The sequence below is a fragment of the Lutjanus erythropterus genome, chromosome 24 (genome assembly GCF_056507025.1).
Source record: "Lutjanus erythropterus isolate fLutEry1 chromosome 24, fLutEry1.hap2, whole genome shotgun sequence".
In the NCBI taxonomy this organism is placed as follows: Eukaryota; Metazoa; Chordata; class Actinopteri; order Lutjaniformes; family Lutjanidae; genus Lutjanus; species Lutjanus erythropterus.
The window spans coordinates 12,599,276-12,615,394 of record NC_139340.1 but is presented as its reverse complement, the minus strand read 5'-3'; the positions used below and the strand labels follow the sequence as shown (position 1 = coordinate 12,615,394).

Genomic DNA, 16,119 nt, shown 5'->3' with positions numbered 1-16,119 from the left:
ACTCAAAAACACCAATCTGATTTATCCGAGAGGTTGTGACTCTTAAAGGTCAAGTACCACCGATTTAAATGATGTATTTATGTATAAGCAGACTGGAGCCACACAGATACATCAGTCTGATACTGGCTAGCTATATCACTTCATAACTGTACATGAAAAGTTTCCTTTAAACCAGAATATAATGTATATTGCTTTTATTTATTAGCTTTGTAGTCAGCATTTTATGTAGGGGAGACTGGGGACAGTTGCAACACTTTGCATTTCTCTCAGACTATTTGGACTAGACCAACCAAATCTTGATATGCTAAGTTTTTCAGGATAATTGTGTTTATTAACATGATTAACAACCCCCCTCCACCTCCCCGCAGTTCTGATCTACTGGAATACGGCGACTATGAAGATCACCACGATACCACTGTCAATCAAATGCTGGTTCCCCGGTCGCACCAGGAGGACGCTACACTTATACTTAACAATTTGCTCAAGGAATATGACAAGACGCTGCGACCGGACATTGGAGGTAAGAATGTGTCATATTGATAAATTTAAAACCTGTGGAATGGCCTGAAAACTTATTAGACTGGGTTTTGCCAACAAATATTAATTTATTCTCAGATTAGTTCTCAAGAAATAATCAATATAAATAAACATACTATAATTTGTCAGCTGGCAAAAAAGTGAACAAAACATTAAACTATTTCCTAGCTAGCTAAAAAGTGAACAAAATGGTACACTGTTTGCTAGTTAGCTAAAAAGTTAGCCATGTTAGCCTCCTCATGATTGCTCTATTTTTTTTTGTCCTTTGAGAAAAACTTAGTGGCTGAATTAATTGAACAATATGGCCAAATAATAGAAGATTAAATAAAAGACAACAGGACACTGAGGAAAAAGAGACTGGCTGGCAGCAACTGGAGTTAAAGAAACAAGAGACGCTTCATAAATCTCAATTGGGTCGAGTCTGACCCTTAACTTTCTCTAAAGAATTCAACCAGCCAGCCATTTTAAAAGTTAAACCTCCACAAGTTTAAAGTAAATAGTACATCACACTTTAAATTGTATTTAAAAGTTTTGGTGCAACAGAATTAAATTTAACCTTTATTTAGAGTAAAAACTAAACAGAGGTTTAAAGAGGTTTAAATCTAATCTTTCTTCATTATAAGGTAGTTTTAAGGATTGCTGCAACAAAATTTAAAGTTAAACCATGATTTAAGCAGCTTTAAAAATGCAACCCAGCCTTTGTGTGTTCAGTGCTGCTTGTGCCGAGTGCCGATTGTTACTTGTTGGCTGTTGGGATGGAGCCGTCCATGGTGCTGAAACTACATGCATGATGGGTGTTGTTGTTTTCAAGGCTGTTCAAAGTCTATGTGTTATCTGTGTACCAGATTGATCCAGATCTACACTGACGCTTTGTGGCGTTTACACAGAGTGAAAGAGTCACACCTGGGATTGCTCACATGGATACGTTCTGCGTGTGTTTTTCCAACATTTCTGAAGAATATTTAGGGTTTAGGCTGAACTGGTTTAAGGAGTTACATCAACTCAATGCTGTGTCGGTGAGGACAGATGAGCACATACAGGAGGTTCCGCTTGAATCTTTTATTGTAAGGTTGTTTGAAGTGATTTGAACTGGTTTCATCTGACAACAGAAAGAAAAGGAGTAAACAATATTAAACTACACATAATTTCTCTTTAACACAATTAATAATCCAAAAGATTATTTGACTTCAAATATGAATCCAATAAACCTAAGAATCTAGAAACATACATCACAGAAAACTGAATTGTCATCAACTAAAGTCATTTAAATGCATTTAAATCAAGTAACTCACATATCAGGTACGCAGTTCAAACATTTCAACAGGCTGAGACATCCACATGCTCCATTGTTCTGCAGGGGAAAAGAGGATGGTCACATGTGGCCTGGCTGCTTTATAGCCTCTGGGCTCCACCCATCCAGGAAGGTGAAGGCAGGTAGGAGTGGCCGGGAATTTTCCATCCAGGTAGAGGGAACAGGTAGAAAGAGAGCTTGGGGGATTTTCCACAATTTCATACGTCCTTACAATAGATGCAAGAATATTTATTGTCTTTGGACACTTTAGAAGAATGAGTCTGTATGTTTGAACAACGTTTGGCTGCACAGCATGAGTTTATAATCATGACCTCAGGCTGCTGCTTGTTAGCAACATTGTCTGTTTACTGAAAAATGCAAGGCGCTTGAATGTGGCTTCAGTCTCTACAGTATGATCATCATGAACTACAGCTGCAACTGATCATTTTCTCCATTAATTGTTTGTCTTTTAAAGAGGTGGGAAACATGCTTTAGAATTTTTCACAGTCCAAACCACAGAAATATTTCTTTTATTAACAATGTATGACAAACTAAGACAACAAAGATAAATACAACAAACAAAAGCAAAAAATTATATAGAAGTAATAGAAAATTTCCTTTAAGAATAAATTGGTTTTGCAGATTGTGTTTGCTGATTGAGTTTCCTTAGTAGTCAGGACAGAAGAAGCTCGGTCACTCTGAGTCTTTAAGTTTAAGTGGGGCACAAGTAGAAGTTCTTTGTTCTGCTGACCTGAGAGGCCCAGTGAGCCTGCAAGGGATCAGCAGCTCACTGATACATCGTGAAATTGTGTCACACATTAAGTCCTACATTTAAGCAAGCACTGGGGTAATATGAGAACACTGGGGAGTCATTGTTTGTCATTGTGCAGATGATTATTTGAACCCATTTTAGACTGTACAACAATAGACTCAAACCAAAAAAATAGTGGGTGATTCGTTCAAGCTGTTGGAAAGATAACAGGGAATGCAATTTGGCCATTTTTACCAGCCTTGACAGGATGTTGTTTTCACCTTGTGTGTGTGTGTCACCATGCCAAAATGTGGTCCTGGCGATGCCTACTGTGCTGACCTACAGAGGCAGTTTTGAATGGAGTGAAATGAACAGGACTGAATAAGTCACCTAAGATATTTCCTGACTGGGAATCAAAATTGACCCCCAGGTTTCTGGAGACCAGCTTTGAAGCCGGGGAAAGATTCACACGCAGAGTGCAAATGCAGAGCAGCTGGTAGAGCATTAAATATAGTTGTTATATTGTGCAGCATCATAGTTTATAAACCATAATCAAAAGTGTGTTGCTTGGATCCTTTTGACAACACACATCAATGGATACAAGCAAGTTTGACAGGGTCAGTCGGGACTGGTGAACTGGTTAGACTAGTACAACAACTATATTGCAGCCTATGTAGCACTGCATCAAGTTTACTCCAGTGGAAAGCACCAGAGAGGGCACATTTTCCTGTCTTGCCACTCACTGTGAGGGCACTTCATTGTGTTTTGTCCACTTGAAGGGCATCCTAGAGGGCTCTTTATCATGTTTCATTTACCATAGGGCCATCCAAGAGGGCACTTGTGTTGCGTTTTTTGAACTCGGGGGCACCAAGGGGGGCAACAGCCTAGCCCCCCCTTCTGAATCTGCTAGTGTGACCAGGGCGGTTAATATGTTTATTGATTGTGAGATAGACCAATTGGTTTGTATGCAAGCCTCTATTAATCCCTGGGACTGAGTACTGGGTTAATGTTTATAGTTGTTGCAATGTTGGCTAGCTAACCAGCCCCTTCACCCTTATGTAGGTATGCATGTGATGTGTGCTGACCTGGGGTCGGTTTGGTAGGATTTAGGTATATGCATTTATAGCTATTATTAATGTAATTTGCATGCAAGAAAGGTCCACCCAAGCAGCAGACAAAAAAATTATTCTGGAGCAACACCACAAATATACCACGTGTATACCCCTGGGTTATTTTGTTCACAAAATCCTCGGCAACTTCCTTGTTTTTATCTGTACAGCAGACAGGGTGATATTGTGTTTGAACGTCTATTCCCTTAAGAGTAATGAAATTTACCACGGCTGTGAACGCACCATAGCAAGTTTGTTTGCGAGGTACAATGTTTGCACATGGTGAGGTGTTAAACCTAGCTGTGACTTTCTCAAATTAAACTGCTGTATTTTTTTCAGTCTCTTATTAGTCAGTAATGAAGCAACGTGAAGTTCCTCGGTTTCTGATTGGTCAGTAGGCAGGGACACGAACAGTCGCGTGCCCGGCGCACAGGTGTAGGAGAGCAGGTGATTAGTCCTCAACCGTTACTCCGCCGATAGCCTCCGATATCCGTCTACGAGATTTATATTGATATATTGGTACGTTTGTTTGAGTAATTTTTATGTTAGAAGACACAAGGAGTTGAGTAATTTTGAGTTTAATTCAGTGTTCAAAATTTTAGCGTGAGTTTTTAGCGTGAGGACGCGACGTGAGGAAACCAGATAGCGCGCTGGGTGACCGGGTTAAAGCCCAGCTGCACCTCTGGCGACGAGGGACGAGGACACTTGTCCTCATGACTGCAGGGGACCAGAGTGAGGAGACGTTTTTTCCACTGGGGCCGCTTTTTGGAGGGACAAGCATGAAGGAAAACTGCTTAGGAGGGTGAGTAGCACTGGTCAGGTTCGTGTGTTTCAGGTGTTATAAGTGCGTTTAGTTAAAAAAATCATAGTGCAGTTTTTTTTTGTTTTTTACTGAAATTGCACTTGAACATGCTGCAGTTACCTACCTTAAATTCACATTTGCAGTAACTTTACTGATAGTTAGGTAAAGTTGAGTAGAGTACTTAACTAAAGCTGCAACTATTATTAATCAACTATTAATAATAATAGTCACCAACTCGATTTCAGTTCCTCAAATCTGAATATTTTCTGTTTTTTAGTGCCCTATGGCAGTAAAGTGAGTATCTTTGAATTTAGATCAAAACTTTGGGAAATGGTGATCACCATTTTCTGCCTTTTTATGGACCAAACAGCTAATCGATTAGTCAAGAAAATAACTGACAGATTAATCAATAATGAAAATAATCATTAGTTGCAGCCCTATACTTAACTCAGAAGGGAAAAGAGTGAATCATGCAGCTGGTCATGTATTTGTTGCTGATTATTATTGGTCTATAAAGGTAAATTAACAGTTATATGTCATTTTTAATAATTGTATATACTTGCTCTTGGTTTAATAAACCTCTTAATTTTAATATGTTACATTTTGAATGTTTTCATGTTACTAATGTGAGTTACTCAGAGGTTTAAAGGTTCATCAGAGTGAATTTAAATGTAATAAACTGGGTCTCGTGCGCCAAATTTTATGGTCACTGGAGGAGAAAGGCGGCAGCTTTACCTTGGCATCAGATCGCATTGCAACGTTGGCGTTATTGTTGCCAGCTGGTGGCGAGAGGTCGCTGGAGTCTGAGTCAGGAGGAAAAAACTTGTGGATTTTGCAGTTAGAGTTTTGCAGGAGATGCTGTGTTTAAGCAGAGTTACTGTCGATGCTGCAGACATGACTGGTACATATTCTGTTCCTGAAAAGCAAAGTTAATTCAATGTTTATTTCCTGACTTTGTTTGTTTTTGTTGAGTTGTGTCCCTGTTTGTCAGCTGGATTGGACTTCACAGCTTTGGGGTCCTAGGGAAAACAAAACATTTTGTTCTCAGCAGGCCAGCAGCACTATCACTGTATGACTTCATTTCCTGTCCTTTCATTCATTCATTCATTCATTCATTTCCTGAAGGATTCACTCATTTTCAAGAACTGGGACAAAACCACTTGAGGCGGTTTTGAATTTTACTCTTCAATTATGCTGGAAAATATATTTTAAAAGATCAAACTCTAACCTCTGAGTGATTATATTTTTTACTAACCTAAAATGTAGACATCAGCACCATCAAATCTGATGGAAAATCTGATGGAGCTGATGTGTTACAGAGTTGATAAAAGGTTTTCATTTCACAGCATTTTATTTTTTAAAGTTGATGAGTCCTCTTAATGCAAATCAAAATACACTTAGAGCATAGCTAACCATTTTTCTGCCTGACTAAATCATGTTTTTTGTAAAAATGTGATGGAGGTGATGGAAATCTGGCCAAAAAATTTAAATAAATAAAAATCCATTTTAAAACAAAGTTAATTATAGCAGCATATTTTATACCTATGTTATTAGTAGGCACTGTTAGTTTTAAATTTTGAAGTTTTTCCCACCTTTTTAAATTTGGACAAGGGTGTTTTCTGGCACAGAGAAACTTAAGAAATTAATAAAATGAAAGCAAACCAAAACATTTAATAAATTACATATATTTCATATTTACAGAATCTTTAAAAAATATTTTTTCACCCTTAAAATGTAATTGTAGTTTTTTTTAAGGTTCTTTTTTGTTTGTTTGCTTTTGTTTTTGTAGGACTTGATTTGTCCCAGTTTTCAGGAAGAGGTGGATTAGAGAACTCTGTTCTTCAGTTGAATAAACCCATGAGATAATCTGAAAATTGCACTGTCATGATGGCTGATTTCTGGATGGTTTGTCGGCACAGGTTTTTTCAGGCATCATGTTTGTGTCTGTCATTCATTTTAACACATTTTATTGGACATCTTGCCTTAAATATGACCACTTTTTTCATAAACCTGTTTAGAAAAGTCTGTTTTGTCTTCTCATGATCCACTTATTGGATTACCAAAATGTCTATTATCAAGTGTCCATCTAAATTTAATGGAAAGTTTGAGTGGATCTCCAGAAAATTGTCCAGAGCACAGGCTAAGCTACATGTGGGCGTGTTTCCTCCCTCTCCTTCCCCTACACGAGATTATAGGGGACACATACTGTATAAGACCTCTGTGTGCGAGAGGTCGGAGTTTCTCTGATTGCACCCACATTATTTCTCTTGTACTTCTGATGCAATCAAAACTCCGAGCTGCATGGAGGAGAAAGGTCCTCTTCAGAGAGGCAGGAAGGCTGGCCGCTAATCAGATGCTTATTGGTTTGATCCCTGCGGTGCTCTCAGTGGTGGCCAGGTGACAAAATGCATGAAAGCAGCTCTTCAGTAAAGCTCTGAATGTTGACATAAAGGTAGCTTTAATGTTGTACAGTCCTGTCTCCTTTGGCAGAACTATCGGATCTCTTATGTCATATTTTCTTACAGTCATTGACTGATGCTTTGGCAGCACTCTTCCGGTGTCTCTTTTCTTTTCTCTGGTTTGGGATTTTGCATTTACAATCAGCGATCTGCTCACAAATTCAGAGGAATAGTTGATCTGATGTGTGGAAATCATTCGGGAATTGCTCTACTCTACATTTTGGAATAAACAGTTTCTCTTAACTTTGTAGATGCTGTAGTTGCTCACTGTGACATTTTCTTTCCCTCTTTATCACCTAAATCCTTGCACATGCTGGTATGCATCTGCATCAATGCATGCTCAGTGCCCATATGCAGAAAACTTTCATGAAAGGGTCTCACAATATATGGGATCCTAAACTTTGATTCATAAGTCCAAAAATTCAAATAAAAACAGCATGACACTAAGTCAAAAATTTGAATCAGTCAATCAAGTTGTTTATGCATTTGAGTTATATTAAATTCTAAGAATAAGCTAAGATTTTTTCATTCTTAGTTTTGATGTATTTAAGAGCAAAATGTTACCCTGACTTGTTTTATACATACCACCATTCCAGACAAGTTTTAATACTAAAGTGTTTGGCTCCTTTAAAGGAAGACAAGATAAGTCTGAGGAGTTGTTATTAAAGCTCAGGTAAGGTGGCGGCCCTATAGCTCAGTTGGTAAAGCGTCCACCCCATGTACTGAGGCTGTTAGTCTGCAGTGGTCACTGGTTCGACTCTCACCTGCAGCCCTTTGCTGTGTATCAACCCCCCTCTCTTCACCCTGTTTCCTGTCTGCTCTTCAGCTCACATTTTTAGATAAGTTAATGCTGATGCATTAATGCACATCTGGATTTAAACTGTTGCAGTTGTTTAAGGTGGAGCCACTTTTCACTACTTTATATACAATTAGATGTTTTTGTCAGCTGGTTCCCAGCTTATATCAGGTGTCTGGTCTCTAAAGGGTCACAGTGTAAATATGAGAAGTCATGACATGTTTAAAGGGAAAATGTTCAGGTGTGCCTGGTTAGCTCAGTTGGTAGAGTGTGTGTCTCATGTATGGAGGCTATGAGTCCTCTGCAGCGGCCATGGGTTCGACTCCCGCCCATGGCCCTTTGCTGCGTGTCATTCTCCCCATTTCCTGTCGTGTCATTAAAGGCATAAAATGCCCTGAAAATATTTTTTAAAAAAGGGAAAATTTGGCACTTTTCATGTTTCATTCCTGTGCTATATTGATAAAGAAGGCTGAGTTCTCCTGCTGCAAACTCTGTTGCTGTCCTGCATTCCTTGATCTAACAGTGATGCTGTTGGTATTAAGGAATGACTACAGGCTGCTAAGGAATTGCTAAAAGCTAGGATGGTGATACAGAGAGGTGTGGGCGTCAGAAGCTTGCATGCAGTGCATCCTCCAGAAACAGGAGAACCTTCTTGGTCAAGGTAGCACACACTGCTTTTACTGACAACATTTACCAGAAACACTGACTGAATACCCATGTGAAAGTGTTGAATTTTCTGTCTAATGACTAAGAAAGGAGGAAGGTTATCCGGCACAATTTGTGCTAATTTTTTTCAAATCTTTTTGTGTGAAATATTAGATTATTTTACCTCTTTTGGCCTCGAACCGTTATTTAAATGAAAGTTCAAGTTTAGAGAGAAAATGTCTCTTTGGTGGACATTTGAAACATGACAGGTGGCATGCTTTTTCTTTTGGAAGAAGTTACAACAAGCAAGTGTTGTAACCAGAAATCCAATCACATGTTTTTAGGTAAAATATTATTTTGAAAAGCAAGCTAAAGCTAGAGGAGTAGAAAGCTGAATAGCAGAGACTCACAAACTGACGTGATCAAACCCGACTTTTCTAATTAGGACTTTAGTAGTAACTATCTGTCTCTTATCTGCAGGACTCATGGGTTTGAAGTCATTTTTAGGTTTATTAAGACTCACTCTGAGGCTACACTATGTACTTTGAAGTTGCCACCGCCAAGCCTGAAAGCCTTTCATTTGTAAAGGCTTCAGTTGGGAGTTTTAGTGTGGTTACGCTCCAGATGAAGTTTCAAAAGACTTTGTGGAAAGACTCTGGTGGGAACACTTATCTCCACATCATTAAGAGTGTTTATTTGTGTTCTTAGGTTATTTAAAATGACCAAGTGGCCAGCTTTCACAGTCGATAACCTGGTGGGAATTGATTTTTTTTTTTCCTCGCCTCCACCCAGCGGCTCGCTGGGCTGCGCTCACCTTGCGGAGGGGGAATCTCCCTCCAGCCCTGCTGCCATAATTAAGGATGAAATTTTGATGAGATCCAGTTGACAAACCTCAGTGGCGTCCATGAAATGTTAATGTCTGTGCAGGATAATGTGAAGCAGCGGAAACACACGGGCATGCATGATGTGTGTACGTAGAAACACACACACACACTCAGAGGAACACACTCGGAGATGACGCTGAGTCAAAGACAGATCTGGGACATTTAAGTCATCGTAAAAAAGAGTGGGTTCAGTCGAGAACTGCTGCAATGAATCTCTGTGAAACACACACACGCTCACACACAAAAACATGTACGCTCACATCGACAGCAGCTACTGAAGTCAGAACAGTGTAGCTCATTTCCGAGATACACCTGGATTTTGTTGAAATCAAAGTCATCCGCTTCACACACACACACACTCTCTCACACACGCACACACACACAGTATCAAACAATGCTTTTCCGTTTCCTTCTTTTTTTTTTAAATGTGAGCAGCTTCTTTTTCCTCTGTAGTTCAGCTTGTTTATATGCTGCTGGCTGTGGAACCAGAGAACATGCTCTGTTGTTTTAAGCATATTTGAGATTTTCTGTATTAATTGGCCATTAATTTAAAGCTGAGAAGAAGCGTATTTGCATCTCACAGTGCGGCTCAGTTCTTTGGTAAAAACAACCTCTTTAAGCTAAACTAGAGTAGAGGAGGCTGGGGATGGTTGTACAACATTTAGGCTATATTCCTGCTTTTTGTTTTAGAGCTTCTAAAGAGAGCTTCTAGTGTTACATGTATGTGTTCAAAAAAAGCTCGCAGTAATGTTAGCTAACTTGTTTAATCCATTATGGCTGCTCTGCGCTGTGATCTTTTTTTTTTTTTTTTTGCTGATGTAATGACGCACACTCATTAGCCTGTTCTGATTTTCTGCTCCCTGGATGCCATGGAGGGGTCTCACCTAGCTTGTGTAGGACTCTACTCGGGAGGACTTGTCTTCCCAAGGAAGCATCCTTGATCTTAGCCCACTCTCTTTTTATCTCTCAAGTTAGCATTGTAAATTTCCCCAAAAGTCTTTGGATTTCTCTACAGATGTTATCAAAACCTAAACCTCACCTGACTTTAGGTCATAAGTTGTTGTTTTTGCTGTATTTTTGTACGCTTCATGTATGTCTCAGTATAAAAAACACTTACAGTGTTGTTTAGCTGGACAAGAGAGAAAAGCAGTGTCAGGATTTGCTTCTGCTAGACTCTTTCTATCAAAAGTTGAGACATAAGAGAAGATGTTTCTGTAACACTGGAGGTTGTCTGGTAACCCTGTAGTGACAAGAGACTCCAGGAACTCGCTGTACCTGGTCGAGAAATACTTTTGTTATGTTCACCGACAGGCCGCAACTTGCCGTTTACACAAGATATAACATGTTACTGTTTGAGCTTTAGAGGTGCTGCTAGGTCTCTGGGCAGAGCCAGGCTAGCTGTTTGCCCCTGCTCCCTGAAATCAAGAATACAAATACAGGTACAGTATTTTCCAAAATGTAGAACTGTTCCTTTAAAGATTTCTATTAGCCACAAATGACTGAGGATTATTTATCACTAATTCCCCTCCTAAATTGACTGTCATTGTAGTTCCCTTTGCATTTCCTCCGTTTTGAATACTAATGGTGTTTTTGTTTGTTAATTTCTTTCTGGCAGAAAGTTCCAGTAGATTCTGCTGCAGAAAGAAACTTGTTGCTACATGAAACTGCTCACAACGAGGTCCGTGGCTCATCTCGAGTAACCAGGTCATGATTTCTGGAAACAGACATTTCCGTTGAGTATTATAAATATATATTTTGGCGCTTTGAGCACCACAAACCGAGTGCCCTTTAGTCCCATTATTTTCTAGAGAAGACAGCTGGTATATCCAGAGCTTGACAACTCCCACCAAAACTATCTAGATGGATAAATAGCACTACCCTTCATACCCTTAGCGACCCAGGGGCTAATTTGCCATTTTTAGCGTGAAGGTTGCATGCTCAGAGGTTGTTGTTGTTGTTGTTTTCTGTCAAAATGGGGACTGCCAAAGCAGGCAGCAGATGCTGCCTCACTGCCTGAAACAGACCTGCTATTCTCCCCTTTCCACCAGACGCCCTTACCTGTTCTCACTCCTCATCAGTCCTGCAGTCAGGGGATGGTCACACAAGTGCAAATTCAGGGGAGTGTCCATCTTCTGCTAAGGTGAATGACACACATGTCCTTACTGTTGGTTGAGGCTTTGACTTTGATTAGATTTTCTATCTGTATTCTGTTGTACCAGAGACCTGTTCCCTGCATGTTTTGGTCTTTACTTCATGTTTTTTTTGGACTTTGGATTTTCTGCCTGCTCTCTTGGATTTGTTGGCCTGAGTTGGGCTGCTTTCCTGGTGTTGACCTCTGCCTGCCTCACGATTCAGTGAGCCTTTGTATGCTTGGTTTTGATCATTAAACCACTGAACCGCATACGCTCTGCATCTGTCAGCTGCATTTGAGCCCTATTCACTGTCCACTGCATTCTTTAGATTTTGTGTGATCAGTTGTTTATCCATTCACTCTGGCAATAACAGGCTTTAATGTTAAGATTTTTGTCCTTATCTTACTAAGAAATCTCTTAAACGGTCAAAAGAACATTTCAGTTGCACAGCAGTGGAGCGAAACTCTTGAAATAAACAGTAGAAATCCAAGATAGAGCCTAACAGGGTTATTATCTTAGTTCCCGTGTTTGTTTTCCCCCTGTCTCTTCCAGTCTTGTGCAGTAAGCAGTGAGCCTAATCTTCATATAAAGTGGTTGACTGGTCCACTTGTGAAAAAGCGACCCACATTCCCCCCAAGCAGAACAAGTGTTGAGCCTCACCTTAACCGATAAGAAGCAGTTCGCCTCAGATGAAGATGAGATGCTTTTGTGTCCCTATTGTGTCACTTTCCTTTTGGATTCAGAGTGTGATCACTGTGTGCGATCTGTGTGATACTCGTGTACAGCGCGAAGACGTGTGTGTAGGAGCATTCGCGAGTGTGTCAGTGTTTGCGTGTGTGCTCACCAGGGAATCGGGGACAAAGCAGGGTTGGAGTAGAGGGCTTTGTGTGCTGTGAGGGCTCTGCAGCCACGCACATTTAGAGTTTGGGAGCCACGGATGATTCAAGGAGTTCGATTAAAGTTAGGCCTGAGCCGCCCTCTAAAAATACACCAGTCGTGCAACAAATTAAAAAATACATTAGAGGCTGTTATATCTTATCCCTCTGTGCCACAGAGCAGCTTTGTTGTCCAAAAACTATTAAAAACACATCAGTGAGCCACACTGTTGCACTGGGTGACACAGGCTGTAGTTTATTTTGACTTTATCCCACACTCTGAAATACTCTGCTGTAAGTAATCAGCAGAGCACCAATTATGTATAATTCTCACCCTAACCCTCTCAGAATAGTTTCTCAAAAATGCTGTATTTATTACTGTTTGAGTAACTCTTGCTAACAACTTAACCGTGTCCATCTGATTTAAGAAATTACTGGAGCCTTTTCAGCATAATAAAACTATATATATGAGAGTTGTTTTTAAAGATGTATATCTTCAAAAATATTATACCACCAACCTTTTCCTTTACATCCTCCAAGCAAGCTGGGTACTGTTGGATAATAAGTTATAAATAAGTATAAGGTTGCCCATTTGACCAAATCATGAAACGATGTGCAGCGTGTTGAAGTCACAAATATGGGTAGTATATCATGAGCCTTAGTAAAACTGATAAAGTTGATGAGGCACAGCCATATTACACTTCCATCTTATGAAAATAAGATATGTTTTGATTGAATCTGTATGCAGAACAAACTTTAGCATGTGTCCCCCTTGCAACTTGAAACAGAAAACATTAGACACATGGATCTTACTTATGGACAAATGAACCTTTTGTCTGCATAGAGGAAGTCTTACATCTTTTATTTCAACTTGTGGGAGCAAAAACAAAAGTGTTGTAATTATATTTTTGTTGAGTGTAGATGTGTCTGTCCAGGATATGTGTATCCTGTATGTGTGTTCAGATTTGACAGAGTTGTGACTCTGCAAATGTGTACAATGATTGACGCAAATTACAGTAATAGGGCGCCAAGAGTTTATAGTATCTTAATCGGCTCAATGAGCTGTGTGCCACTGTATCTCTGCCTCATATCTCTCCTTCCAGCTGTTTGTTTTGCAATAAACAAAAGAAGAACTGGAAGACAGATATAAGCAGCAATAGATGGTATGGCTGAAAAGCAAGGAAATTAGCTCTATGGAGAAAGAGACAGTGCAAAATCCAGGGAAGAAGAAGTCACAGTGCTGATCTCGAGAGAAAATTACTGCTTAGCAGCTCAGAATACGGAGACAAAACATCTGATTAAGCTATTACCACTTTAAGAAACTGTCCTTATTTTAAATCCCCGGACTTTTTATAAACAACTGCAACATACCAGAGAAAATAAGTGGACCTTAGCAGATTTAAACTAAGAGAAACCCTGCTTTGCTTTCAAAAAGTTAATCCTGAACAAGCTGCTCAGCCGCCGTTTTTCACTCTGATTAGGTGCACAATGCTTCAGTGTCAGCCTGCATGCAAATACAGCCAACCTGACAGCTTTTCAATATAGCCAGGTAGCTAATCCAGTTGCAGCTCGGGTGTGATCGCAGCAGGTGACGCTGACTGAAGGCTGTAATTGTCCATAGCTAACACGCTATTGATCCTCGCTGATTGACCAAGTTGCTGCAATCATATCCACCATTATAGCCTCCCTGAATATGTCTGCCGCTTACAATTAAGCCTGTGGGAGGGAGTGAAAGGGGAGCGACTGTGTGTGCATTTCAATAGGAAGTGTGTGTGTGTGTGGGTGTAACTGTAACCAACAAGCAGATACTGTTTGTAGTTGCACAACACCTTTTATCCATTTATACACAAATGCGGGTGCTAACTAGGGCTGCACAATTAATCACAATATTATTGAAATCGCTGTGTCCAAATTGCAGAACCAGAACCAAATTACAATTTTTTGAAAATGTAAAAATGTGTGAGAAAACAACATTATAATGAGTTACTGTAGTGCTGCACAGATGCCGTGGCCAAAAACTCTTGTTCTCCAGATGTTACAGAACATGTGTATTTGGGACAGACTGCAAGAAATATCACATCATGTCAATTTTAATTGATTTGGTTCCACAATCTTTGACTCTTCTTCCAAAAATGTTCTTAATGCAACCCTTAGTTTTACAAAGAACCCTTTTGGAACCCTTATTTCTAAGAGTGTATTTGCTTTTGTTTATTTAGGATTTGTGTCACTGGTTTCGTTGTCTTTACACGTTTTTACACTCAGATGTTATGTGCACGATCTAAATGTGTGTGTGAGTGTATGTGTCACAAATAGAAGGACTTTGATTCAGATAAAAGCCAGGTGTGTGTCAAAAATAGAAACCAAAGCTGCTCAAACATCATTGGTTTGCAGCTGTTTCCTGTTCCTCTCTCCTGCTCTCCTTCCATCTGTCTCTGGCTCAATCACCTCCCTCTTTTGTGCCCTCCCTTTCTCCCTCCACTCTTCCACGATCCTCCCTTTATTTTCCCCTACTTACTGCCAATTACTGCATATTGCTATATAATTCATGTCTGGTATTTGCAGTCCAGAGTTGACGCTTTTTTAGAATCCCAGGGAAAGTTTGACCCACTTTGTATCCTAAATTAAAATCTCATAAATCCAATGCAGAAGTCATGTCAGATTCAATCACTCCAGGGCGCAGCACGAGGGCCGAGGACGAGATGTGGTGAATTCTTCTCATATCCTGGAACAATATACGTCAGCAGCCCTACATTTCCCTGTTGTTTGATAGAAGATTTAGACATATCCTTTGTTTTATTAAAGCATAAAACCAGCGGAAATCAGATTCGAGGAATCTTAACATTATTTACCGAGAAAGTTCAGGCTCGGTTTGAAATCTTTTATTTGTACTCCAGCGCCAGAAATAACGAGGAAGTATTTGTCTTGCACTCAAACGCTGTGGTCTCACACTGATGTGAAGCTTTAACTGAAAACTAATCAGAGTGGACAGAAGATGGTGCAGCCATCTTTGAAATGAAAGGAACGCTTTTCAGGTTTAGAAACGATAGTGTGCTAACCAAGTATAATAACTAATATGATGTCATAGGAGTGCCATAAAATAATAAAGCTGTTGAAGAATAAGAAAATGAAATGTATTTGCTTATTTATGTTTTTTTAAATTAAATTCTATTCTATTTTTCTTCTTCTTTTAAACAGATTTATTCTTTTATTCTAACACTCCTATGACTCCATACAGTTGTTCAGCTGGAAAACGTGAGGATCTTGGCAACTAACTGGACGGAGAAACAACCAGTAGATGACTTTTGTCATGAAACCCGGTGCAGACATTCATGGTCTTTGATCCCCTGACTTTTTCTGTAGCGCCGTCATCAGCTCAATAATTTTTCACACCCTGCTCAGAAATAATAGAAACCTGTGATATGAAACAGAGATTTTTCAGCCTTTGTTATAATAGTGTTTCTTCAAGCTATGGGTCAGTATGACATCCCATTAGTCTTGGCACTCGACTCCTCAATGGATTTTCTTTTTTTTTTGGTTTTAATGACTCTGACTCTTGTTGCAACCCAGCAAAGAAGGGAGAGCATGCAAGAGCTGTAACTAAAATAAGTTAGCCATTGCGTGCTAAAGTAAGTTATATTTTCACATCAAATCTTCTGATATCCTCAAGTAACTTCCATCAGTTGAAGCTACTTTGATCTCTTTGATCTTTAAATTTAAAGATGTCCGTCTGCCTGAGAAGGCGGTCAGTTCTGTCACAAACACAGGTGGATGTTTTGAATGGAGTTTTTCTTCTCTAATGAACAGAAATGCATGCAGTTTCTTTAAAAGATCACAAGAG

General features: G+C 39.6%; 1 protein-coding gene across 1 annotated transcript in view; it reads left to right on the top strand.

Annotated features, from left to right (window-relative positions):
* Positions 1 to 16,119, top strand: part of LOC146304807 (gamma-aminobutyric acid receptor subunit gamma-3-like) — a 144,147-nt gene that overhangs the window by 1,617 nt on the left and 126,411 nt on the right. Inside the window, exon 2 of the mRNA XM_084713805.1 lies at positions 369 to 520. Within this exon, the coding sequence (XP_084569931.1) occupies positions 369 to 520 (152 nt within the window). The remainder of the gene's footprint in view (positions 1 to 368; positions 521 to 16,119) is intronic.